At 42.0% G+C, this 26,794-nt stretch overlaps 1 protein-coding gene across 10 annotated transcripts in view; it reads right to left on the bottom strand.

The window, feature by feature from the left end:
• The window catches only part of ARID1B (AT-rich interaction domain 1B), a 335,632-nt gene that overhangs the window by 88,014 nt on the left and 220,824 nt on the right, over window positions 1-26,794 (bottom strand). For all 10 annotated transcript variants that reach the window (XM_040598764.1, XM_040598762.1, XM_040598768.1 and 7 more), the window contains one exon: window positions 12,675-12,918. In XM_040598764.1, the coding sequence (XP_040454698.1) occupies window positions 12,675-12,918 (244 nt within the window). The remainder of the gene's footprint in view (window positions 1-12,674; window positions 12,919-26,794) is intronic.

Genomic DNA, 26,794 nt, shown 5'->3' with positions numbered 1-26,794 from the left:
TGACTTTTTTGAAAAAATGTATTTGTGGTTTAATATCAGGGAGGAAAAAGCACGATGTTTAGAACGATAATTAAACCATTACTGGAATTTGAAACAACTACCTTTCAGGAATAATGAGGTCCAGGAAACCTAGTGATTAAGATGAAATCTGATAAAATAATGGGATTACATCACACAGTTGATGTGACAATAAAGGTTCACAGACCAGAAGGGACATTCTGGGTCTCGGATCCCTGCATCAGAAATGAAAGATCATAAATAGGCTTCTATTTGAGATTGTTTTAAATGAGCTTTTCAGGAAATTGGAAGTGAGGTGCAAATGACCTCAAAGGAAATAAATTTTTCTGTGGGTAGTATAAAGGGCAACTGGTCATGTGGTTTGTGTTATCTCTTTCATCTTACAAAGCCTATATGACCCCTTAAGAATAAGGATTATTTTCTTCCTTAATTTATGCATTGTGGCCAAGCTTCCTGTTGTATCAATAGTATTTTTTAAATGATTTATTCATCCTGGTAAAAAGCAAGGGTTGCCTACATATCCCCCCAAAACTAAGATGTGTATATACAATATTAAAACCTTCCTTGTATCTGTATAGTAACCTAAGTGCAGATGCTTTAAAAGGCCAGCAACAAGAGGACCCTTTCAGATACAGCAGCTGTGGCCCCGCTGAACCGCTCTGGGGGAGAAATACAGAGTCCAGCGCACTCAAACGAAGCCTTCCGGCTGTGCTCAGCTCCACGCTGCAGCTAATAACCCCTTGCTAGCAACAGCAATGCTGGTAATGGACTGCTGCCTGCTCACTGAGACCACTTCCACCTCTCCAGCCTGGGAGCTTGGGACCAAACCTGGAGCCCTCGCACCTTGGGATGCTTTCGGTGGCTGGCTGCGTGGCTTGCTGAAGGTGAGATCGCAAGTGGCTGATTTGTTCCGCCGCAGCAATGCAAAGCTTCTGTAAACACGAAGATTATCAACTTCAGCCAGATTTATGGATACTCCGCATGACAAAAAGTTGGCGAGATTGTTGTTGGGCCTGGCCCTGATTTTCCGTATTACCTCTTAAATGCATCATGCTCCAAAGACACAAGATGCCCTAACACACACAAGTATTCACAATCCACATAAAAGCAACAAAATGTAAAAACCTCACTTCTCATAAAAGAATGTAATTCTCAGACTACTAATCCTTGAAAGTTACACTCTATCTTCTTTTTCATATTTGTGTTACATTTACCATAACAAGGACAGGCTGTGAGCAAGTTTCAGAAATGTCACTGTAACCTAAGTGCTAAATTGCTCTCAAATCTCCATTAAAATATGCAACACTGAGCTAAGATGGCCTGCAGAACCCTAGCTCTGACTTTTCTCCACACACATGCAATAGCATAAACATCTTAACTTCATGACCAGAAGCTACTTGTTCGACATGATATAACATTTAATTCAAAGCAAAGCTGACACTGACAGGATGAGGTAGTCAATATTTTGCTTCATGCTCATCATTCAGCATGTAGTCCCAAGGTATTCTTATGAAACACCATCCAAATGTCACCCTTACTACAGAATAATTCATTATATTATGGACTTTTTTAAAGAAAAGAATTAAGTAGCTGAAACTGGGGTCTGCCAAATTAGACATCCAAGTTTTACTCCCAGTTGTGTAACCTCTGAGTAAGGTATGAAGACTTCTAACAAATACCCTGGAGTATAAAGTGAAATAATAGTTAGTGCTGCCTAAACTGATAATGGGCTGAGTGGCAAGGTACAGGAAAGCAAATATATTGGCCCCCCAAGGCCAAAACTCACTTTGCTTGGGAGGGGAAAGGAAGGCGGCAGCAGCCACTGCAAGAGGGTCTGTTTATCCGTGCCCCATCCAGAAGACACCTCTGCATTTGGACTGAACTAAGCTCCACAGCACCACAGCATTTTTTCCTGAGATTCTGGCAACAAGCCCAAAGCAAGCTGTCAATGGAAATCTTCAAAAGGCTGCGACTCACCCGAATAATGAATGGATTTCCAGTAGGCCACAGCAAGTCTGCCTGAGGACTATTCTTCTCCAAATTTCAAAATCCTGCTGCAAACCACAAAGGCACTAGAGCTCCTCAAAATTAAGGCTGCATTGTTTATTTATTTATATATAAGCGAAGGCATGATTCAGTCTAAATCTAGGGATCACTGCTTCCCTATCCTCAGCAACACCCACTCCAGACCTGTAATTTCACTTTACAGTTATAAGAAGTTTCATTTTTGTGGACTAAATTCTTTCCGTTTTCACCTCTGCCTAACTCTGCGTTCATTTAATGCATTATTTCCATTAAGCTTGGTAGAGTTCCCAGCCCAGGGTATTTCTGCTGGAGGCTGATCCAGAGCAGCGCAGCCCAGGATAGCAACCAGTTAAATCTTTTCTAATCCCCACATTCAGAAATGGTGGCTCACAGCGGCTGGCATGCAGGAACTGAATAGAGCAGGCAAGCTCGTATTTCTCTCACCAGGCTAAATTAATAAAAACAAAACCTGATTTCTCCTTCTCATTTCCCTATTCTTCCTGCTCCCCAATATTTTTCCTTTTTCAAACAATTTTTGTTGGTTTTTTGTTTTTTTTTTTTTTGTTTCAGAAGCTTAATATTTGGCTGCCTTCTGAAGAAATGGGCACAGTGACAGATGAAAGGCCGTATTCATCGCCTAATTCAGAATAGGGAAAAACCGACTGCTGTGCATTTAAGATTCTAACAACCTTGCAATTTTGTACAGCCATTTTCCCCAACCCGCTCTTTTGAAGAAATCTGCTTTTATTCTGTTAATAACTAACCACAGTTGCAGCAGCATGGATCCGATTAGCAGTTCTTACGCTACAAAGGGGGGGGGGGGGAGGGCTGTGAACAGGGTTGCCAATTTGTCCACCTGGGTCCCCAGGAGAAAGATTAGATGAGGCGCTTGCTCCTTTCTTCACCACTCGCTCGCTGCTCTGCACTAGACAGACCTCTTCAAAGCTCAGCCACTGACTTCATTTTTTTTTCTTTCTCTAAAGTCTCATTTAACCACCCCTCCACATGTTTTGCACTCTGTGTCACCGCGTCCCTCCAAAGCGATGGTGTGAATTGGGATGAGAGGGGCTGGGAGAGGCTGCAGCCGCAGCTTGCCTACTGCTTTTTCTCACACCTCTATGGGGCCTCTGAATTGTTTTTAGATTTTGTAAATTATATTTTCTTAAATTCGCGCAAACCCTTGGAAAAAAGTGTCTATGTTCTTTGGGGAACAATCCAAACCCTGTAATCATGCTGTATTTTTTTATTCTGTCCTTTTAAGCCTTTGATAAAAAATGACAGCTTTGCTTGCATTTAGACCAAAGTAGAAGATTGCAAAGGGTTGTATGGATTTAGTAATTTGTAATTACTTGGGACACAACATTACATGTTTGCAAATGCAAAAAGATATGCTTTGGCTGCAGAAAAAACATTCTCAATTTCTTTATAAATGTCAATTAACCGGAATATAAAATTATAATTGATGCAGGTGGTAAATATCTAAAAGTGCCTAGCAAAGGACAGGGTAGTATTTCTTCCTTATATCTGGTTCATTTCTTCCTTCCAGAAATGAAACCTACCCTGCCACATACCTGAAACTTAAAACTTCAGAATTCCATTTAGGGAGTTAATCCAAGTTCCAAAAGGAAGAATTTCTCATTATCAGTGCTCATTCTCTACACTGCATTTATAACTATAAGGAGAGTTTTCCTCTAAGCTGTTTCTCATTGTGTCTACTGTTTTTAAGATCCTTAGAAGCACAACAAATGTAGCAGACATACACTTCCAGTATTTACCACTTAATAACCACCTTAACTCCTAATTTTAACATCGCCAAGTTCTAACAAAACCATGTATCAGCTTTCATTTATAATAGTTATGATGTGAAAACATGCAAGATGCCAAAGAAAGGGTGAATGTGAACTGCAATTGCTCTTTCTTATCCGTATTTCTTTTCCTTTGATTCAGCTACATATAAGAACTGCTCAGAACAAATATTCATCGTCAGGTGGCATTAACTCGAAAGACCAGCAGCAATGGAGTTTCACTCCTCCCTGCTCCACCTGACTCTCTCAAGTTCAGGCAAGCAGGTGGAAATTGGAGCAGTGCTGCTATGTGGTGATAACTATTTTGCTAGTCCTGCCTGCTGCTTCTCATACTAGTCCACCACTTGTGATTAACGGGCATCACAGTACCAAAATGTACGTAATGTCATTAATACCATCCTCAAAAGGAACAAACTTTTAGATAATCTAGTTTTTCTTACTGCATTATATTGCACATTACACAGCTCTGGTCTCAATGGTTCTCAGGGATGGGGAAGAAAAGGGCAAGTTGAATGCATAAAGAGTAAAAGCACCTTGAGGCAAACCCACTTCCAAAAACCATTTGGTGGGTCTGATCTTCCTAGAAGAAAAGATCTATCATGCCATATTTCATCTTGCCCGACAACGATAAGCTCCAAAGACCAGTGCAGACGCAGAGCAATTCTTCATGTATTTTTAATCAACTGAGAACTTTGATCTGGTAAGCTTCCTCTGCAAGGTCACACACACCACGTGCGGCCACGTGCCTCTCATGCAGTTTGCGAACACCAACTTCCATGTCAGCTTCTGTTTGGAAGGGGGAGTATCAACGTTAGCAACCCCTGGTTATATCACTTATAAACATGCAGATGTGGATTATTAAAGATTAATGCATTTTGGGATTGGTGTCGGCATTCCGTTTGTCTCACGCCGAAACCAATTCTGTTCTTCATTAGTCAACGACAACCCACATCACCCTGTTGTGGAAGAGAAATCAAAGGTGCAAGCATGAATTGAGAATAAGTGATGAAACTGATTACTAAGAAACTTAACGGCTGTAATCAATCAACACATCACAATAATTTGAGTCCACTGTTATCTGGAGATGAGGAACAAACAAAAAAGCTCACCACCAGAGTGAGTTCTTTTGTGTTTGCTTTCTGAAAACCTACTTTGCAATTTGACTTCCCTATCCACCTACACAGCGATGCTGTCAAAAGGGCTGTTTGACTCTTTCAAGCCACAGCTCAACCTGCATGAATTCCTAAGTCCCTAAGGAGGAGAGAGAATATCTTGCTTTTCATTAATTTTTAAAAACGTTATTATCTAGAGGTACTGAAAATGTTCTTTTGAGGCTAAATGGCTATTTTCCAGCTGCCCCAGAATTAATTCAAGCCATATTTGCAATTGTTCAGGTTCCTTCTTCTAAGGAGGGACATGCCACGTATCCATCTAGTCAAGTCTGACACTAACTATGAAGCATGAAGGCCGTTTTAAATATCTCTAATGGCAGTGATACAGAGTCCACTGAAAAACTGAAAACTGCAATAGCCTACTCCATCGCAGAAACCAAACCACTTAAAACATTTATTTTATCTAGATATAACAACCATCAGTCAACAACAACAAAAACACGCTGATGGAAACTGAGAGACTTTTCCCATTTGCTCATCAATCACTGCTTAGTATTGCAAAGGACGAGGGAGTGAAAGACAACCTTTTAATTTATGATAATACGCAAATTAATGCCCTATTTGGCAACACGAAGAAGGGAAGAGAATCTATGTTTGTGATGCCCTATTTGGCAACACAAAGAAGGAAAGAGAATCTGTGCTTGTGTAGCCAAATAATGACTGAACAAAAAAACCCGAACACTCAAACCCAAATATACACTGTATTAAATTTCTTGGAAAATACGTGAGTTCAGCAAAAAAAGTTAGAAATGCACAGATTAATGATTAAATGTAAACACTAATTGTCCAATGATGGCCTTAAACTATACATCTAAAACTAACAACAAACGTACCTGTCAAATCTTGGCGGCTGCCGTTAAGAGTATTTGAATTTTGTTACGTGAACCAGAGCACATGCATAATTATGCAAAGATTTTAATTGGATTTCAACAGCAGTCATACTCTAGGTGGATTTGTACTAGCACGGGGCTACCAATGACTCACACAGCTACAAGACGTGGCCTGCCATACACGTGCTGCCACGGCGTGCGCAGCAGCAGATGCCCTGCCGCACTGGCTGTTTGGCAATCGCCAGCATGGTGAAAACAGGCCTGGCAGGAATCAACAAAGAGGACAAACCTGGTATGGGGCAGAGCACAGCTATGGGGATGTGAATGCTACCTATCTGGCTGCCGGGGGGAGGTTTACATTACGCCTTCACAGGGTGCTGGACAGCCCTCAGTGCTGTGCGCCCTGGACCCTGCACGATGTTCAGTCCATGGGGCAGAAATGTTCAACACTGGCTTAGACAGCAATTAAACACTGAAACTGAAATGGGTAACCATGAAATATAAATACCGATAACCAGATACTAAGCAACTGAAAACACTCAAAACTAAAACCTAAAAACAACCCCTAAAAAATAACCACACAGGGCATGCTGGGTTTGGTAATTTACTTTTTTTCTATCTGATGCTTAAATTAGAGCTGATGAAAAACAGCACGTTGATGACGCTGGAATATGAAACCCTCTACTGTCAGGAAAATCTAACAGAAGGAACTTGAACAGCATGTCTCTGTCTCACTTCATCTCCTGCACCTGTTCTGGGAAGACCACCTCTGCAGAGAAGGATACCTCCCTGATCTCTCCAGCCAGACTGTGAGTATAGCAGCAGTTTGTGAGTGCCTTTTATAGCAAGGGCTCTCCTCAAGAAACTAGACTGAGACTATTTAGTTATTTCACAAAGCCTTGAGACAACAGATTATTCATCAGTTGTGACCTGGGCCAAATTCTAACAGGTATCACAGGTTAGATGCTCCATATGCTAGAAACTGCCTCAACCTAGAGTGCCTTACAATTTGCTTATTTTTCCTCTTCTCAAAAGACAGAAAACCTCTAAATGATGTTCAAACCCTTCAAAAGAAAGGGTTTTTAACTACCGCTATGTGAAACATTCATGTATTTAATTTGTAAGAATTCTAGATTTGCAAAACTGCTGAATAGATGTTTTGTGCACTAGCAGTGATTAAGAACATAGCTACGTCAATGGCACTTTGTGTTCTGTTTTTTTTCTGGTCTGGATGCCAATAAACAGCATGCATCTTCCTTGCAACAAGCTGTTGCAAGATTTTTGCCTCCGGAGAAGCCAAGGGGGAAACATTGATAGATGTGTTAAAATAATCTTTCTGGACAGGGGGATCATATCCATTTTACAAGGATACAAGCCCGTTTCTTCTTTTGTAATTATTTTAGGGTAACTGTAAAACTTCAACAAAAAATATAGTATTATAAATTCACAGAATCATAGAATGGTTTGGGTTGGAAGCCACGGGCAGGGACACCTTCCACTAGACCAGGTTGCTCAAAGCCCCATCCCACCTGGCTGGCCCTGAACATTTCCAGGGACGGGATATCCACAGCTTCTCTGGGGAGGCTGTTCCAGTGCCTCACCACCCTCACAGTAAGGAGTTCCTTCCTAACACCTAATCTAAATCTATCCTCTTTCAGTTTAAGGACATTCTTCCTTGTCCTATCACTATGTGCCCTTGCAAAAAGTCGCTCTGCAGCTTTCTTGTAGGCCCCCTTTGGGCACTGGAAGGCTGCTCTAAGGTCTCCCTGGAGCCTTCTCTTTTCCAGGCTAAACAACCCAAACTCTCTCAGCCTGTCTTCATAGCAGAGGTGCTCCAGCACTCTGATCATCTTCGTGGTTCTCTTCTGGACTTGCTCCAACAGGTCCATGTCCTTCTTATGTTGGGGGCTCCAGAGCTGCATGCAGTACTCCACGTGGGGTCTCAGGAGAGCGGAGTAGAGGGGAAGAATCACCTCCCTTGACCTGCTGCTGGCCACGTTTCTTTTGATGCAGCCCAGGATACTGTTGGCTTTCTGGGCCAGAAACCAGGTCATGTTGAGCTTCTTGTCTACCAGCACCAAGTTCTTCCCCTCATGGCTGCTCTCAATCTGTTCTCTGCCCAGCCTGTATTTGTGCTTGGGATTGCCCTGACCCACGTGCAGGACCTTACACTTGGCCTTGTTGAACTTCATGAGGTTTGCACGGGCCCACCTCTCAAGCCTGCCAAGGTCCCTCTGGATGGCATCCCTGCCCTCCAGCATGTCAACCACACCATGCAGCCTGGTGTCGTTGGCAAACTCGCTGAGGGTGAACTCAATCCCAGTGTCCATGTTGGCAACAAAGATGTTAAAAAGTGCTGGTCACTTTCCATATGGTAGTCTCCTATCCTTCAAATAATGTTTGGAAAGAGTCCATGCTGTGTAACGTACCGGTAGTGGTGGTCAATGGAGTAAGCATGTGGTATAGATCAATCTCAAGCAAAAGATTTTTCCAAATTCTTGTTTGAAACAAGATCGGCCTGATCAGCTTGTCTTACTGCAGCTGCTTCTGGAAACAGTTCAACTCTTAGGCTTCTCCTTTTACAAGATATGAAAGGAAGCATCACTCCCCTACTCAGATTTTTGCGTTAAAATGTCCTTTTGGACTATGATAGACTATTGCTCGTTTTTTAATTCTCTCAGTATTTTAGTCACTCTAGTCCATCCACACACTGACTAACATGCACACCAAGGCAAGATTTCTTGTTACAGCTTTCTCTGGGGACCCCATTCCCCTCTTGTTTCTTTTTTGCCTGGAGTGCTAGCTGTAATTCTGATGGGTCTTGAGTTTCAAGCTAGCTACCTGATCCATACAGGTGGGAAGACCTCCCCGTCTACAGAGAGTAGAGTTCACCACTGAATGGAACACATCCATTGACTCATATAATTATCACAATCAAAAATTTGGGGTCTTTTCAATCAGAGGATAGTGCTGACCACTGGTTCGCATAAATTACGATGACTTGCAATAACATTCCTAAGTGGGAGTATCCACACATGGATTTCTTCCTGATAATTGTAACTCCAGCTGTATATCGAAACTCCTTGGTGAAAGAAGACATCAATACAATTGTAATAAAAACAACAATGCAGTTGATGCTTAACACAGTGAAAATGAGCTTTCTGTTCAGAAAGTAACTGTAACGTACGAAAAGTGCAAGTCAAAATACTGATTACATGAAAAAAATTCTTTTACGTATTTCTAATGACGGCATTTGCTATTCATTACTAGTATAGTGTACTCTTCTATACATCTAAAAATTGCTGCAGAGACTAGACTCTATTAACTCATATAAAATCTGCTTGCCCATCATGGGTTAAGGGATTCCTGGCCTATCAGCAATCTTCCACAGAACTCTTAAGATAAAAAAAAATTTGCTGCTTACACCGCAAGGGAGAAAGAGCTGACAAAAGCCTTTGGCCAGTGAGATCAAAATTGGGGATGGGGGGAGAAAGGGGAGTTTAGCTTATTTACATTTTTGCTTTGTTAGTAAACTGGAATGGTTAGAGCTGGAGGGAAAGAAAAAAAAACACAGAAAGAGAGAGAAGTTAAATTAACAGCCACTAAATCTTCTGGCAACAACAGTGCATTTTGATGATGTGCTGCGTCAGCTTCCACTAATGGTTTAGGGTTGAATCAGGCACAGTTCAAGACCCAAAGCAGTGTAGGGCATCACATCTCATTCTTTGGAAGAACACGTACCCTAATTATGAAGATGGCTACAAAATAAAGAGATCAGGATTTCTGGCAAAGCAGAATAATGATCTACTTAACAGGAAATCAGAATGCATTCTGAATCTGTAAAAATCATAAAAGAGTGGGATTTCAGTCCTGTAATGAATGTGCATCTAAATGAGAGGTGTTACTGTTCTGAGAGAAAACTATGTTTCTGAACAAAACCCGTCAAAGTTGCTTTTCTGCTCTTAGGGGTTAATCTCCCTGGTCTATTCCAGTACTGCAAATGGAAACAAAGGCTGTATATGTGTGTGCCACTTACCACAGAAAATATCTGTCCAGCATTTCAGAGAGCACAGGAAGGAAATGCCCACTGAGCTAGGGACGTGCCAATGTCAGTGCTGTCTGTGCCAGTCCATGCCTGTGAAATCCGCCGAGTGCGACAGAAAGCAATGTGGGGTGGCAGGCTTGCAGCGGGGTGGGGAGACAGCTTAAACAGGCAGTGGAAGAGAATCAGCCGTTTGGGAGGTTTAATAGGGGGCTGTTTGTTTGTCTGCCCTTTTGATGTTAAATTAGTCTTCAATTTTGTTGCAAGGAAGGAGGCACTGGGAAAAGGATGCTTCTCTTCCAGTAAACCCTGAGAAAGCAACACCTTTATTTTAATGGCCTTCCCACCAAGAACCCCCTGCAACATTTTGGCTTTCCCTAGCCATAGCTATCAGCAACACAACAGCTGCTCATTTTACAATGACTTGCTGGAGAGAGAATGATTGAAAGAGCCAATCTATGTCACATGGAGAAGCTGTGGCACAACATCGCAGGAGGTAATAGGAGAGGAATGAGGTCAGAACAAACAAGGGTAGGGTGAGAACAGAGAGGAAAATAGCAGCGAACAAAATTATTAAAGGCGAGATGCTGCACTACACAATCTATGTCTAAAAACAGCCACAACCTGAATGCTGCAAACAGCTACAGAAATGCAAACAAGCTCTTTGTTACTTTTTCATAGGGTCTTGTGAATATGGCTGATGAAAAAAGCTACCAAAGTCCCAGTAATGAAGCACAACGGTGGGAACAGACCTAGGTGACAGCACAGTCTAATTCATACGGCCTGAAAGCCCCAGCACCCAGCCGTGTCCCACTAGTCACAGGATTTTAAATAGCAGCCTTGCCTATGTCACTTTGTAGCTTGAGAAACACGGCAGCAGCACCAGCAGCAGCAATGCTACCGGCAGCTGCCCAGCTCCCCTCCGGAGAGAGCTGCATTAGCTTATGCCTGGGAGTTCACCTTTAGCAAAAGAGCTGCAGGGACCACGAGCTCACCCACGCTGGGGAAACAGTGGTGGGTGATTTTGATTTAGCGCCATTCATAAAAATCTTTCCTGAGGAAAAGTTGCTTTTGTGTTATGGCAGCAGACCAGAAAACCACCATGCAAAATGGTGGCATGGTTTGTATGAAGAGGCAATACTTTTCACTACTTCAGCAACAAAAAATGAGCTTTTGGGCTCAGCTGAAGTGATGAAGTGACTCTGATCCTGACCTTTGGGCCCACAGCCCTTCTATTTTTAGCCCACAGAGATCAATTGGTTTCATAAAAGTTATTACTTTCCCATACACACTGTCCTATTCCCAACCTTATCTATCATGGCTACAGTAAAGCTATTTGCAATGTCACAACATTCTTTCCCTATTCAGCAATCAGGCTGCTAAAATGCCAATCCATTTACCTGCATGAATCTGCCTGTGGGAAAACGTTCCTCTTTCAGCTGGGTGAACTATCTGGCTTCACTCAACAACAGGGATGGGCTTCTGCACCACATGCTGGGAAATATGCTGCAAACACAAAGCTACCATACTGCACATAATGCAAATATTCCAGTCCTGCTGCTGCCCCTGCTATTCCTGCCCCACCTGAGCACATGCTGCCAGTTCGAGCGCCTGGAGAGGGAAGAAATAACTGCAGGGCACGCAGGCAGTGTCAGGGCTGGACATGCTCAGGCCACATTTAGTATGCAACATTCCTGCATGCACTGAGCTTATTCCCCTTTGCTTATCCAGTTTAACCTCTGGATACAAACAGGCATGTATACTTTACACAGATACCTTTGTACTGAATACCAAAACACACGCTACTCACTGAATTTTAACCTGCATTTGGTTTACAGCACATCTAAATGAAAAGGCATTACTGCTTTTGTTTCTTTTAACTGAGCTTCACGTTGGGGTTTTTTTGTGGTTTTGTCAGCAACTGATGTTATCCCTGGGGTAATGTCAGCACTCTCCAACTCTTAGGAATTTCCCTAGTATTCAAAATGTCAGAGAATAACCAAAAACTTAAGCATCAGCAAGAGAATAAACTTATCTGAAATACCAAATACACATTGCTGCCTGACCCCTTGCAAGTAACACGCCAGATGAGTGGGGAGAAGGTAAAAACTGGAATTAATGCACATGGTTTTTTTCTTCTGGGTATCTTAACAGATGTCCACAAATTTGTGAATGTACACAAATGACTGTGTGTCATACTCTATGTGGCACAACAAAGCAAGTGGCAAGCATGCCACTGGCATTTCAATCATTACTGGTGTGGCTGGATTCCTAGTAACTTCTTGACCTTTGCAAATATTACAAAATATCTGATACAATATTCTGTACTCATGTCCAAAATTACATTATTACAATATAGGGTTGGAAAATCTCTGCCTTATCCTGTGGGTCTGAAACCACCATACAAGTTCAAGAGCCAAAACCAACAAAAATACACAGTAAAACCAGAAAAGGGACCCTGTAAATAATAGAGAGAAATATGTGACAGATAGATGACACACGAACCAAATACAAAAATTATGATCAAGTATTTGCACTGGTAGATGGTTAGGACATTTTTCAAACACACATGCTGAGTCAAGTTCAGAATTCTGAGTGCTCCAAGCACTTGGCAGCTGAAGTTTAGACGGAATTTACCCCTGCTTTAAGCATGCATTTTTTGCAGAAAAAGGCCCTGAAAATGCAGGATTCTCAGAAAATAAATGAATTTGCAATACAGGAGTATTTGTTTATTTAATAAACCCCTTTATTGGTTTAATTTGGTTTGTCGGAACAAACTTACCTGGAATACTCGCTGGAGAAATGGGACCAGATCTTGACTGGTTGCTTCCAACAGGAGAGCCTACAGGGGAAGGTGATGGGCCCCCGGGGATGCCAGAGAGGTGTGGAGAAGCATGAGGGGAGAATGGAGACTGTGCAGGGTTGCTCTGCTCCCCTTGGCTGCTCGTAGAGCCTGACGCACTAACAGCTGAGCTCAGGGTTGCTTCAGTTCCAGTCGGCAAGTCGTCAATGGATCCAGATAAATCCTGAGGAAAAAGGAAAAAAGAACATAAGTCGTCATATGAACTAACACACAGGCCACAGGACTCGAGAGCTGGCAAGGTGACAAGGTCCACTTGTTTACTTATTTCAGCAGATAACTAAGAGGTTGTCTTTACTGTTGGTTCATGCAGTTAAATGATGGCAGAAAATGAGGACAGTATGTACAATTCTCCACTTAATCTCCAATTCTTTCAGAAGAAGAGCAAGCAAGGGCAACAAATGAATTGGAACCAAATTCACTCAACATTGAATTTAACCTCTTCCATCTGGATTAAGCTTTCAAAATTAATCCCACAAATTCTGCCTGAGCATACTAAAACTAATGAAAATGATACATCAGTTTCACTTTCACATAGTATTTCATTTTGGGGTTTGCTACCATTACAATCACAGCTTATATACTTCACTTTTTAAACTATCACCAAAACCAGAGAAGGGTGTAAAATAAGCAGCCCTTCTAACACTCACCCGCAGCTCTTTTACCTTGCAGGAGACACAAGAAGGGGGCTCTGCCCCCAGCAGCAGCACAGGACCTGCTGGCTACCCCAGAGCAAGGAAGGCTGCTACTCTATTTCCATCAGATACCAGCGCACAACTCAAGAGTTTCTCTTCAACTTTATTTGAATACTCTGTTAAACAGTTGCTCCCTTTCCATTCACAACTGCTATATTTTCAATGAGAAATCTCCTCTGTACATCAAAGCATGTCTGAATTCTAACTACGAATTGCTGGACATATTCCCTAAAGCTGTAACATGGGAGTTACACCGGTCTTCATATCTGTGGGAGTAATTTGTTTTTTTTTAAATCACTGTAAAATCAGATATGAAAAAGCAAGAATGCTGTGACAAAGCAAGTGCATGTCTCTTAACTGTCAGGAAAAACGTTAATTCCTAGGCATCACAGGAAAATCTCATACAAACTGAAAAACACAAAGATAGCCGTGCTTCTGTGACTATTGACAAGGCACAGGTTAAGGAGCCACGTTACTACTTCCATCAGCAAATTAAAGTGTAACGAAAAGGCCGAGAGCTACCTCACATATAAAATAGGTTATTAAGTGACCTTTGAGGCTTCCAGTAACTGGGATGACTTTGGCTGATACTGACTTCACTTGTCTGGCTCATGCAAGTGGCTGTAACGTAGACAAGGCAACCTGTTGTCCCAGTAGCACAAAAGGAACTGGCCTCTGCCTAAGCAACGAGCTCAGGAAGCAAAGCCTTACTGCTGCCTGATTTACGTAACAAAAGATAAAGTTATTTTTAGAAGTTAGAGAAAGCTAGATGAAATGCAAAATGTTGTATTTAGAGTAAGAGTCCTGCCCAACGCTGACTACCTCTGTTAGGAGGGAGGCTCACAGCTAGTTTGCCCCAGACAGACAGTCAGCCTTCCAAGGCATGGAAAGAATAGGGTTAACAGTTTAAACTCCAATAACACTCATTAGAAGCCACCTAGAATGCTAGATGTTATTCCTCCCTGTGCAAAAAGGTAATAATACAACCCACCCGATTTAGCTCTCTGGAGAATACCTCGTAGCCCTTGTTTCCAATGAATTTCCATGAACACTTCAAGCACAACTCTCACCGCAGGTTCATTTTGCTTTTTCTGACAAGCACAAAATTATTGTACATGTATTTCATTAGGGATATTAAAAGCAAAAATTACGTTTGAAACTTAAGTCTATGTGTGGACTCTGCATTCATTCAAGAGTACATATCCGGATCCCTACAAATGGAAATTTAATTGTGAAATGGGCAATAAACTATTTTTGTTGTTTCTTTTTCAAAACTATTAACTGTAGAAACTATAAACAAGAAATAACACCATTTGATACTGTATAGAGCAACGCTAGAGATTTTTCACAGTAGAATGTATCTGGCAAACAGGTAAGCAATTACTACTTTTTCATACATAACATGGTATTCTTCTAAATGGAATCAAATCGCTGCTGTCATGATGTGTAACAAATGCTGCAGGAAGTGCTGATAAAACAAATGCTGCTGAAAAGCATATAATAAACCCCTGAAAACCGAATGTAGCAGAATATAGCCTATTCTAAAGGAATACAAATTCTGAGTAAAAAACCAGATAGGCACCCAACTGACAGAAGATACAGAAAACACAGGGGTTTGTGTTTAGAATATCAGTTTTTAAAAGGGTGTGTAGATTAAAGCTTTCATTTGTTTCAGCAAGCCATCAAGTACTTGAAAAACAAACTCGCCAAAATAACAAAAAGCCATGAAGCAGTTACCACTGTCCGTGATTAAATTATTTGTTGTTCAGAGACCAAAGCAAACCCTGACTACTCCCCAAAGCATCTCCCCAGCTTGCCAAGTGTGCACATGGGGAAGAACTTGGGGACAGGAATGAAGCTGACTTTTCCCATCAGGGCCCATCTGACTTCTCCAGCCTCCTGCCAGGGCGGAGTGACTGATGAGTTCCAGGCATTTCCTCAAGTGCCTGCTTTCCAGGGATTTCCTCACCAACCTGACGCAACTCCTTCACAAGGCGGAAAGAAAGAGGAAAGCTTGCATGATGCCGGTCTATTTAAAGAGCAGAGCCACAAAGCGCTCCCACAGCTGATGCAGAGGGAGCAGTCAGGCGGGCTCAGCACACCCGTGATGCCTTGCACTCACTCCTCATGTGTGCTTAGCATAAGCACTGGGTTCTCTTCCCTGGGCTGGGGAACTTGGCAATCAACTCATCTGCCAAGGATGCTACAGTAGCATTAATTCATCAGACCCATCATAAAAGCCCATAATGAGGTTGCTCTCAGGATGTTGCCTATCTAGATGCCTGGGCTGTGCTGCATACCTTTACTTTGTGTTACAGCGGGCTAAAAGGGGAAGTACCCTTTGCAAAGCATTCCTTTGTATTTTTTGTTAACATACTCTTTGTGGCCTTACCTAGTCTTCTAAGGTAGAAGGCCTGAGTAGGCAAGCAACTGGGAAACCTCCAGCACACAAATGCTTTAGAAACACCTCTGTTATCCACAAAAGCTAATTGGGAAATTAAAGAGAAGGAGAAGAAAGACTTTCTGTGAAGCACCTGGACAGAAAGAGCAGAAGTCGACTTACTGTTCTCCTGTTATCAGTATTTTAATGCTTGCTTTTACCTCAGTTTAACAGAACTGTAATGAAGTCATGTGCAATCTCCACATCACAAACATTTACTTATATATAAAATACTGTACATGTACACATTACATACGTAAATTACATGGAACTACTTGCATTTACTTAGCCTATCCATATGTAAAGCTATTAAAAAGCCTACTAATAAGAGAAATTCACAGTGGTTTAAGCATACAGCCTAGTTAACAAAGAAGCTCTGTAACTAATACTCCTCTAGAGGACAATTTAGTCAGCAGGGCACCAACTCTATTCTTCTTTTATAAGTACTATCAGATCTATGATGCCTGTAAAGAACAGAGAGACCTTACTTACTGCATCTCATTCAAACCAAGGCACCTTCAAGCTACAGTGCTTCCATTTATCTTGTTGGAAAGTTGGCAGGTTAGGTAATTGCCAGGATTCTTTTAAGGGGCTGAAGTCCCCATACCCTAAGGCATGACTTAAATTTTGCCTCTTTTCAGAGGCTTTTTCTGGAAAGCACTCTTTTCTTCCAGTAAAATGTAGCAAGTCTAGAATTACCAGAAATCTCTTGTTTCTTGTAGAGTGATCTTATTATTCTTGCCTATGGTATTGGTATGACTGTATTTCCAAATGTAGCACCGAATCTAAGAAAAAATGAAGGACAAAACAATTCCCCCCCCCCCCCCAAATCCATATTACAGTTCTGTATTCTCAGTGTCAGGTTTACATCCTGTATTATTCTGGCATGTGGCTGGAATTTCCTAAGTTCATTTCTAGATAATACCTTGATTACAAACTGAAATGTCCCTGTGCAGGATTTATCTCTCTTACCGGTTTTATCTCTGACTATCTTAACTTCTAGCCTCACCTTTCACCCATGAACAACCTTTATTCTTGTCCTTCTGACAAGTACAAGAGCTAAAATGAACAGGATCACATTGTGCTTGGGATTATAATGTTGTGCCTTCCTGGTGGTATGATCTTATCAGACCGACAGGAGAGATACTTTTGAAACAGCACACCAATTTACTATTGCAACACAGCCAGCAAGGAAGGAGGAAGCAAACTCCTTATACAGAGTCAGGAAACCCAAAGTTACAAAGAGCACAAGAGAAAAAAAAACAACAACTCACCCTTATATAGCATAATAATGTCAACTTACTCAAGGAATACACCTAGACCCAATAAACAGCGAAAAGGAAACTACAGTAACTCGGTAATACCACTACAATTTCATACACAGAGTGTGACGGGATTAGAGCATTCACCACGGAGCAAAAATTTACACCATAAACACTTCATGCAGCTGCTGGTTTTGCTTGAGTATCTCAGTGGACATAAGCCAAGATTTTACTAGAAGGATTCCCTGTTAAATACCTGCAGCTGAAAAACGATTAGCACCCTCTCTGAAAAGTGTGGAGCACCTCACTAACTGAGCTCCTACAACGCTAAATGACACCCTAAGTTTACTGACAGGTTACTGTAGTTTGGAGCTTTCTTGCAGGGACTGCGCAGAGCATATAGGACCTGGGATTTATTTGAACTTCCCAGATATTGCCCATCAGTTCCTTTATGTTCAGGGAGTGGAAGAAAAGCAGAGGTATTCTGTAGATATTAAAATTAAAGACAGAAAAAACCTCCCTGTCTCCAAGAAGCTGAAAGCCCCAGACTCTACCCTACCATCCATTTTGCTAGTGCGAATCCCAGCCCTATGCGTAGGCAACTGCAACAACTCTCTGGCTGCAGCATCAAAGCCCTGCTCACTCCATTCAGGCCTTCCTGCAGCTTTTTTATTAGGATGGAGGATGGTGCTGCTCAAAAGACAGGATCCCGCATGAAATATCCATCTCCTTAAGACGAATCACTGCTTTAGAAGTAAAATTATATATACACGCAAACATATTTCACATCTAAGTATGTAAATATATATTCAAGCAGACGTACACTCTGCTATTGTTTTGGAGCCATGGGGGATTATGAACAATATGCTCTGTAATTGAGATTAACTTTGAACAAATGATTTGGCTGACAAACACACATATGCATTCAAAGGGAAAACCCACAATAACTCTGTTTAAATTTCAAGATATTTGCAAGACCTCTTTTCACCACAAAGCAGCCGATAATAGCATGTTTCAAGGAGTCTTCCAAAGGCCCTGCTGGTCACATTGTCGAGGCAGTGAGCGAGCTAACAGCCTCCCACTGCCTGTGCAACTGGAAAAACACATGGGCACAGCAACGATGGAGACCACGAGGAAAAACCCCTTCATTTTCAGACTGCTACCCTCTGCAGAACTGTCTTCCTTCCACACCAGCTATGTTGCAACCCTCAGCTAAGCACACCAAACACACCTAGTGCCTATCCTCAAAAAATTCTTCTCTTAACGGGAGACAGACAACAAGGCTGCCATTACATTTTTGCCAAAGTGCCTTTGACATTCCTTACTGAGATGAACTTCAGGGACAGAAAACAAGGTTCATTCTCCAAATCTTGTTTATTCAAGGCTCTAAGAAGGAAAAGTAGACAAGTTCACTTCCATTTCAAACACCTCCTTGAGGAAAAAGCTCAATTTTTATTGGAGGGCACAACTCTACCTCAGAACATGCTCCCGTAAGGAGAAGATTTGCTTCATGCTAAAAACTTACTTGCAAGACAAACTCAACCTTTGAGAATAGCTGGGCAGAGGTTCATTTAAATTAATTATGGTACTTGTCAGCCACTTTATTCCACTTATTAGATGTTTTCATGTTTTTAACCATTTTTTTAACTTTAACCTGTACGTGTTAAGCTATTCATGCAATACTCCAGATAAAGGAAATTCTAAGTACATGACAAAAACAGTAGCTTCTTGCACTAAATTTAGTGACAAAGCACCACTGCTGGGGAAACACATTCCCTTCATTCTGCAGACCTCACATTCTTCCCAAAATAACTCAGTTACTGAACTGTGTTGCAAGGACTTCAATCAGTATCAAATATTTTCTCTGCAAAGCTATACAGGGAAGTCCCTGAGGTTGCAACATCTTTTCCCCAAAAGCCCTATATTCACTCAAGCAAGCAAGAAACAGAATAAGCAAACAATGCAGTGCCAGTGCTCTGCCTGCCATCTTTTCAACCTATGGGATCTGGAATTACATCAGTCTTCAAGAGATTATCTACAAAAAGCCAACTTGGAAAAAAAGATTCAAGCCACAGCTTACCACTTAATCGCTAAGCAAATTACTATTTTGAAAAGTTCATACTTGTAATTCAGATATGAAATTCATTCCCAGTCTTAAAAAATCCCACTGATTGAAAGTGCATAGAAAACACTGTTTCAAAGAAAAGTGTTAGTCCTAATAAATGAATACTTGCCAAGATCAGGGAAAGTGCAAAGGAAGGTTTGCTTTATTTGTTTTTTAAACAGGTTCACTAAAGCTAGCATGCATTTTGCTGCCAACTTTAACTAACTTGGGTTTTTCTCCAAACACTCAGCTAATAGAAATGTTTCGTCTACCAAATGTAAGAGATCTTAAGTGGACTCATTGCAAAGTTACACCTTCCCCCCCGCCCCCCCCCCTTTTTTTAGGTAACTCCTGGTCCCACAATACCAACACCACAGTGTACATGATGAGTTGGTGCAGTGTCACTGGCTCAGATCTCAGATTAAGGACCTGAGGTGTTAAGACTATGAAGACTGTGCAGGGGAGGCTGTTGCTGAAGGCACACTGCAGTTGTGCCCGCAGGCTTGCACTTTCATCAGCAGTGAACACCACTGCAAAGCACAGCCCACAAGGCTCAAGAGATGCACCTGGCCTTCCCGGCTGCCTAGGCAGGACTGCCACCCAAACAAGAAATATGATTTTGTTCTGCTGAATGTGGCATCTCACTGTAGCATTCAATTCCCAGTTCATTTAAAGAAAGAATAATTTCTTAGTACATTTTTTTAACAAGCAAAGGATCTGTGTTTGTAAGACAACCTTAACTAAAAATAAAAACTGTGTATCTGTGAATACAGGTGTCCAAGAACAGAATATAATATGAACAAATTATTATATCTGTCAGACACAGGATGAGAATAAGTTGCTAAGATGGATATAGTCACACTTCTGTGCCTACAATGATCCATGACGGGATCTTACTTGCTAGTCCAGACAAGAGCTTTACAGCACACACAAGTTAGGGCAATCAGAAATTCAAAGCTGACACCATAGCTTCGAAGCACCAGATGAAAGCCCAGACAACCACGCACCTCCCTGCCTGTGCTGAGTCCCACTCATTACGGGGTCTGCAGCTGCCTGACAGTTAATGGGAAGCGGGCTCCTGAGGTCTTCAGCTACATCAAGGAATCTCCTAATGGCATAAAAAAAGTCACTAGTTTACAAACATCGACTCGGGTGTATGAAACGATAAATACTAATGACCCATGTGCTATCAAAGCAAATTGACAGAGTCTAACAAGGACTGTAAACAGGTAAGACGCACAGCTTGTCTGACAACAATATTTTTTTATATTGAAAATAAACAGTAAATCTCCAGAACAGAAAAACAATAACACTGCATCTCTCAAGATACAAACTTCACTGTTTATTTCTGAAGCAGAATGCTTAGCACGTAGAATTTCTGAAATAAAATTTAAAAACAAAAAGTCACCAACCCTTAGGAGCCATTTCTCTTCGGTATTGTAGCAAAGAAAAATTCTCAGCCAACAACTCTTGTAGTTACAGCATCAGCTATTTATCATTAATAGAGCAACATTTAAAACAACCAAATCAATGAAAACCACAACAAATTGCCCCTACGAAGAAGAAAGAAAAGTTGTGTTTGCATAACAGCAACCTAATAAAATTTACTCATAATCATACTACTTCCCATCCATAGCTTCCTCAGTGCCAACCATAACCATCCCCAAACAGAAAATCCTTTCCATTAAAGTTTTGTTTTTTTCATGTAAAGAACAAGTTGAGACACAACTTTCTTCTGTGTCTCTTTGGATTACAACCATTTTCCAGATCATGTAGCCTACAGCCATCTCCCCGGGGAAAACACAGGCTAAACTGGCAGGATAAAACAGAGAGGAAGCTGACCAAAGGAAAACAGGCACTGATCCAGAACCTTACAAGCTCTCTGGAGCTTGTTACTTTGGGGATCACTATCCTACTCTCTCTCTGCAGCAAGTTGAGAATTCGAATGGCCACTGGGCAATCCCCCTACTCGCCAGCCCAGACTGCTCTCCTAGCTGTGCTTCTGGCCATGTTGAATTCAGCAGCACCAAGCTACCAGATAAACATCACATGCTTTTATTCCCCCTCCTGTTCCCTACTTGTTCTATTTTCACAGCTGATGTAGAAAGAAATCAGACCAAGTAAGCAAGGATAGGAGTACCAAACCACAAGACAAACATGGATTTGAGCAAAAGCATGTAAGGAAGAAGAACAAGACGTTACCAAAAGAACATATGGGTCAGCAGACATTAAGGAAACCTAAAATTTTAGCAGGAGCAGCAGCAATACGCATTAGAAATTATTGTCTGCTCCCTTTACTCCATTTACTCTGCCTATCCTACTTTTGGAAACTTGCAGCACTTGCAGTCAGGCATAGGCCACCTATCTTGAGACTACATACTCAAAGCCCTGAGATTTTGCAGGTGTGGTTCAAGCAAAAGGGAGCAAACACCACCTCAGAATACCATAACATGAAACGTAGTAAAATTCACACCATGTCTATTCCACAGTACACACCCACAGATTGCAGTGCAGAAATCCTCACTGGGTTTATGCAGGGTAGCTCATGTAGGAGAATTTCTTTAAACACAGCCACACAACCTCACATGGCTTACTGTTCACTACTACAGACATACCCTGAATCACAATGCACCTCTTTTGCCATTCTAAGTTAACAACTTTCCACGTGTGCTTCTCAGGCCATTCCACATTGCATTCAGAAGGCATCAGCCACATTGTTAAGAAGTTTGGACCTGTAATACTATCTCATTTGGAGACTGCAGTAGAGAGAACAAAAAAAGTGTTGATCTAGCAATCAGTTGCCCACTGATCACTGAAAGCAGATATTTTCATCCCACAGCAAATGAGGCAGGCTGATAGCAAGTGAGCTCCTCTGACAGCCCAAGGCTACCTATGTGTGGACCACAATAAAGGGCTTAACTGATGAACCTGTATACCTGCTGTATGCCCAGGGTTTAAAAAAGCTCTTGATGTACAGCACTTGGCCTTTTGGGGGGGCATATTAGCACCCTTTGTAGAGTTATGTTTTGATAAAAAGGATGTCCCAGCAGGTTACCATAGGAATAAGGACCTACAAAACAGATTTTCATTAGTTTAGGGCTTTTGCATGCATCATACTGTGTCTCCATCTTCTCTCTCCCACAACACCCTGTAAGCAAACACCACAACTCAATGAGATGGTAAGTCAGTCACAGATTCATCTTAAACTTCAAAAATACAAGTGCTCTGATAACTTTGCACCTCTTCCTCTTGAATTAGAAGCTGAAAGGAGCAGAAACATTTATACACCAAAAAGAGCGATAAATGTTAGAAAAGCCTCCATTTTAAGGAACTGAACAAGGTGACGCCTCAGAGAACAGTATTAGTTAATTAATTCTTAATTAACAAAATCGGAACAAATTGGATATGCAGTGTTATATTGGGGGAGTATCAGACAGAAATGAGTATCTTGTTTACTGCAGCAAATGCAGCTTGATTTGTCAGTCCAGACTCATTTGCTCAGCATCATGTGAGAATCTTTCATCCTCCTCCCTCTTCGTTTCTCTTTCCTTTTCCTGAACCCAGCATGACCCCACTGGCATGTAGTTCGACAACCAGTAAAGCACAAATGAATGGCACTGCAATTGCTCTGACTGCTTTGCTCCACACCCCCCATCATGCACACGAACTGCTTACTCCTTTCTGAGGTTTATGGGCCACAGCAGCAAAACCAAACAATTACGCTTCAAGAGCTGTTCGCTCAACCCCTCCCACCTCTTCATTTTCCAGTAACCTGGGAAAAGGTTGGGAAATGAAATCCAAGACAGTAATAAAGCGGAAAATAAACTTTCAGATCATTTCTTGCACATGCCAGCTAGAACCAGACTCCCTTGTCACCCCAAGTTCTGGAATTCACTTCTCGCAGTAATTCAGTGCTGGTTGGGCATGCTATTGTGCAAAGTAATTGAGCAGCAAGGGAACGCGATATTTTGAGATGATATGGCTTTAACAGACCTGGGTAGAACTCACATTTCAGAAATCTCTATATAAATTTCAAAAGGCTTTTGAAATCCTAGAAAAGTGTCTAAGCCTCAGATTTCTTTTGAAATAATATCTTGATTACCCTAGTAGGAAGGATAACTTGTAGTGCTTCAATTAAGCTTTAGGAAAAAATTCTGAAAGGCCAATAACCTCCCCTGTCTACTGCTAAGCATGCTGTCCCAGCCATGGCTTACAAACTTTGCTTTTGGGGTGGGAAGAGGTATCTCAAGGCTGAGATAATGACATGGTTGTCCTGATTGTTGAGTGCATGAAGCTAATCTTTATCCAACAGGTTCATAATTTTAGGTATACTCTTGAAGTCCAACAAATGAGGAGAGATGTGGCAGAGTCACTACGGAAGTGTTAAACCATGCAGATGCAATCTACAGCAGCAGCAACATACCAGTTACTACAGTCCTTTAATTAATACAGAAAAGAAGACTTCCATGGCAAACTGTGAAAGCCAGTTTTTCTGAGTTTTTGAGTGCCTGAGCACACTTCAAAGTTGCAGCTTTTTCTTACCAGAGAAGACAGGGAGTTCCAAAAACTTTTAGATAAAGCTTTCAGTAGGTTGCTCCTCCAAAATTTTCCTTGGCTCGAAGGGAGGAGGTTGGTATTGCACAGAATGGCCAATTCAGTGTAATGGTAATAAAAATGCCCTGAGAAAATTCCAAGAAAGCACAGGTAGGGTGTTCAGTGTACAGCAATTGTGATCAGCAAAAATGTGGCTGCTGCTCCATGGACCACAATGGGTGGACACTCTGTGAAGCCTTACTTGAGCAAGGCGCTCCCATCTGCCCTCCTGTACAACAGTGCTTTACCCAGCCCTTGGCCTCAGGTGCCAACTGTCTCTCCCCAACGCCTGCCAGGCTACGTCCCTGCTGTGGCTCCCTCTGGCAAGCACCATAGCAGTACCACAGCCCACAGAGACAGTGCATTTGGAAGCCACTTGCATGAAATATTTGTAAATAGAACAAAAGAGAACTTTTTTCCTCACTGATCTCTATTTCAGCTGCACTGGATTTTGAGTGTGTTTGTACACGGTGTGAAACACCATGTCAGGTAACGTGACAGAGGTGGGAAAAAAGTGCTGCAACTGGCAGCTTCTTTGAAAAAGGGTCTGTCAGGATCTTGTAAGGCAGTGATCCTTTGCTCTCCTCTCCTGCTGCTGCTGTTCCCCCATGGAAATGCTACATCACATGCAGCAGCTTGAGGAACTGCAGCGCTTGTCCCTGGCTGCATCCTAGTCCTTGCAAGATGAAGCTAAGAGAGACGTCAGCCCTGCCAGACCTTCAGGTGCAACCCTGGCTATTGCTGATTCTCCGTCTTCCAAATCTGTGCCCGAGCTACGTAACACAGCTTATGGAGCAGGGCCAAGAAGTATTCTGGGGAATGTGCGTGATAGGAAGATGGGAAAACAGCTATCTACAGCAAGGTATGGTTTGCAAGAGCTACAGCTTCAGAAGGATAAGGTCCTTATCCTGTTGAAAGTTTTGCTGTGTGCCTTGTAAGGTCGTTGCTGCTTTGCTGCAGTGCTGCCTGAGCACTTGTCCCAGTTCCCCGTCAGCAGTCTTCTACACTAAAGACTACAGAGCCAACTTTCATAAACTCTGTCTTTCTTTAAAAAAGACCCTACCTATCGCACAACTTCTAAGAAGATCTACCTGATGCAACTAACAAACGAAAGCTCATTTCATCCTGTGTTATTCAATAGACCACCAAAAAAAAGGAAAAAAAAGCAAATCAGCAAGTTGGGACCCTCCCAAAGTCCCAAAACACTTCTGAAGGGTGCTTGTCAGAACAAACAAACGTACCAAAGGAACAAACAGCCTTATGAATTAAGTAGAGAGATAAATAAAGGGAAAACATATGAAAATTTCAACAACCGTGCCAATCTGTTGCAAGCTGTACCCATGCCAGTGAGTGGCCTCGGGGCGCCGTAGGATTCCTCAGCGAAGTGCCAAGCTCCAGCAATATTGTTATGGTTAGAGAGGAATTTCTCACAAGAGCTAACAAAGGCAGAAGGTCATAAATAAACACAGCAGGATCGCCTTGTCAGTTCTCATTATTAGCGCTGCAGGCACTTGCTTTTCTATGGGCTGCTCGCAGGTTCATTTAAGTGTAAGAGCTCCTCCTCAGAATTTCACATGCTCATAAATAAAGACAACATTTCTTAAGAAAGGCACACCTAATTTATTTTTTTATTAGTATTTTTTGTGCACACGCGGGCACATGCGCGTGAGCTGCCCGCACTGTCTGCAGCCACCCCATCCGTACGCACCCAGGCGTGCTTCCTGCACTGGCCAAAAGCTTACGCACGGCTAACCCAGAGCTGCAACACCCTTCCACGCCGGCCTCCGTTACGCCGTGCAGGCCCCCGTCAGACTGCAGCCATAATGAACCAGGAGAGCCTTCCTACTGTAATAATGGTCACCAGAATTACACCTGGGCAGGAAATGAGACTGAGCTCCTAAACTGCTCCTGACGTGCATTATATAACTAGGAAAGCACAGCTGTGTGATCATTATTGCAATTATAAAATGACATTTAGTGTTAACTTTATTTTCTTACTGAATCCTGAAACAGAGAAGGGGCAGTACCAGTAACTCTAGGGGTACAAATGCGCAAAGAAGGGAGGGAAAAGTTTTTAAGCTCTCAAATGCTTGTCCTTCATCTCCTGTCAGAAGTAAACAAATGGCCAAATGAAAACACCTCGTCTCCCTCACACACATACCTACCTATCTACCTATATATATTCATACCTATATAAATGAGTGAAAAGAGAGCTCTGTGTAAAACTAGACACAGTTTAAATAAATTAACACTGTATGCAGTGCATACTGATTTCAGGTTGCTTATGTAGGGCTTTTCAGAATATTAGGGGAAATTTAGAGATCAGCAATGCTATCTCCAGTATATTTTTATTTTCTATTTATTACACTGAAATAAAGAAATGTAAAGACATGAAGACAGCTCAGAGGTTCACGACCTTGGAAACACCACCATTAAATTAAAGTAAGTGAAATAACAGACCTTATGTTTTAACAGGGGATACCAGGGGATGCCTGGCTGCCCAGTCACCATCCCTTACAACATGAGAGACATGGTGGAGAACGTAATTACTCACCTGCAAAAAAAAAACCCAAACACTGCTCCACTCCTGTGAACTGCACTGAACACTAATGACTGGTTCATTAAATGGTCGCGTCTGTCTTTCTAGCGAGCTACAATGTGACCAACATTATTGTTACTATAATCCGTGCTATCTTGAATTCTCTCGCCTTTTAAAGCAAATTGTGTGACTGACAAGCAAAAGCCCTGGTGCCTTGTATGCTTTCTGTGAGAAGCACAGGAAAATAATTTTCCTTCCAGTTTGCTTCCTATCCCATCACCTGCTATCAAAGGAAGTTGTTAGTCCTGATGCGTTACAGCGGAAAAGCCATGTTCAAAGAACTTTCAGTCGCACAGCCCTTCATTACACACCATTCATCATTATCAACATCAAGAGCTGTTGGAACAGC

The sequence above is a fragment of the Falco naumanni genome, chromosome 6, assembly GCF_017639655.2.
Source record: "Falco naumanni isolate bFalNau1 chromosome 6, bFalNau1.pat, whole genome shotgun sequence".
NCBI lineage: Eukaryota > Metazoa > Chordata > Aves > Falconiformes > Falconidae > Falco > Falco naumanni.
Note: the sequence above shows the minus strand (reverse complement) of the source record. Positions and strands in the feature narration are given on the sequence as shown.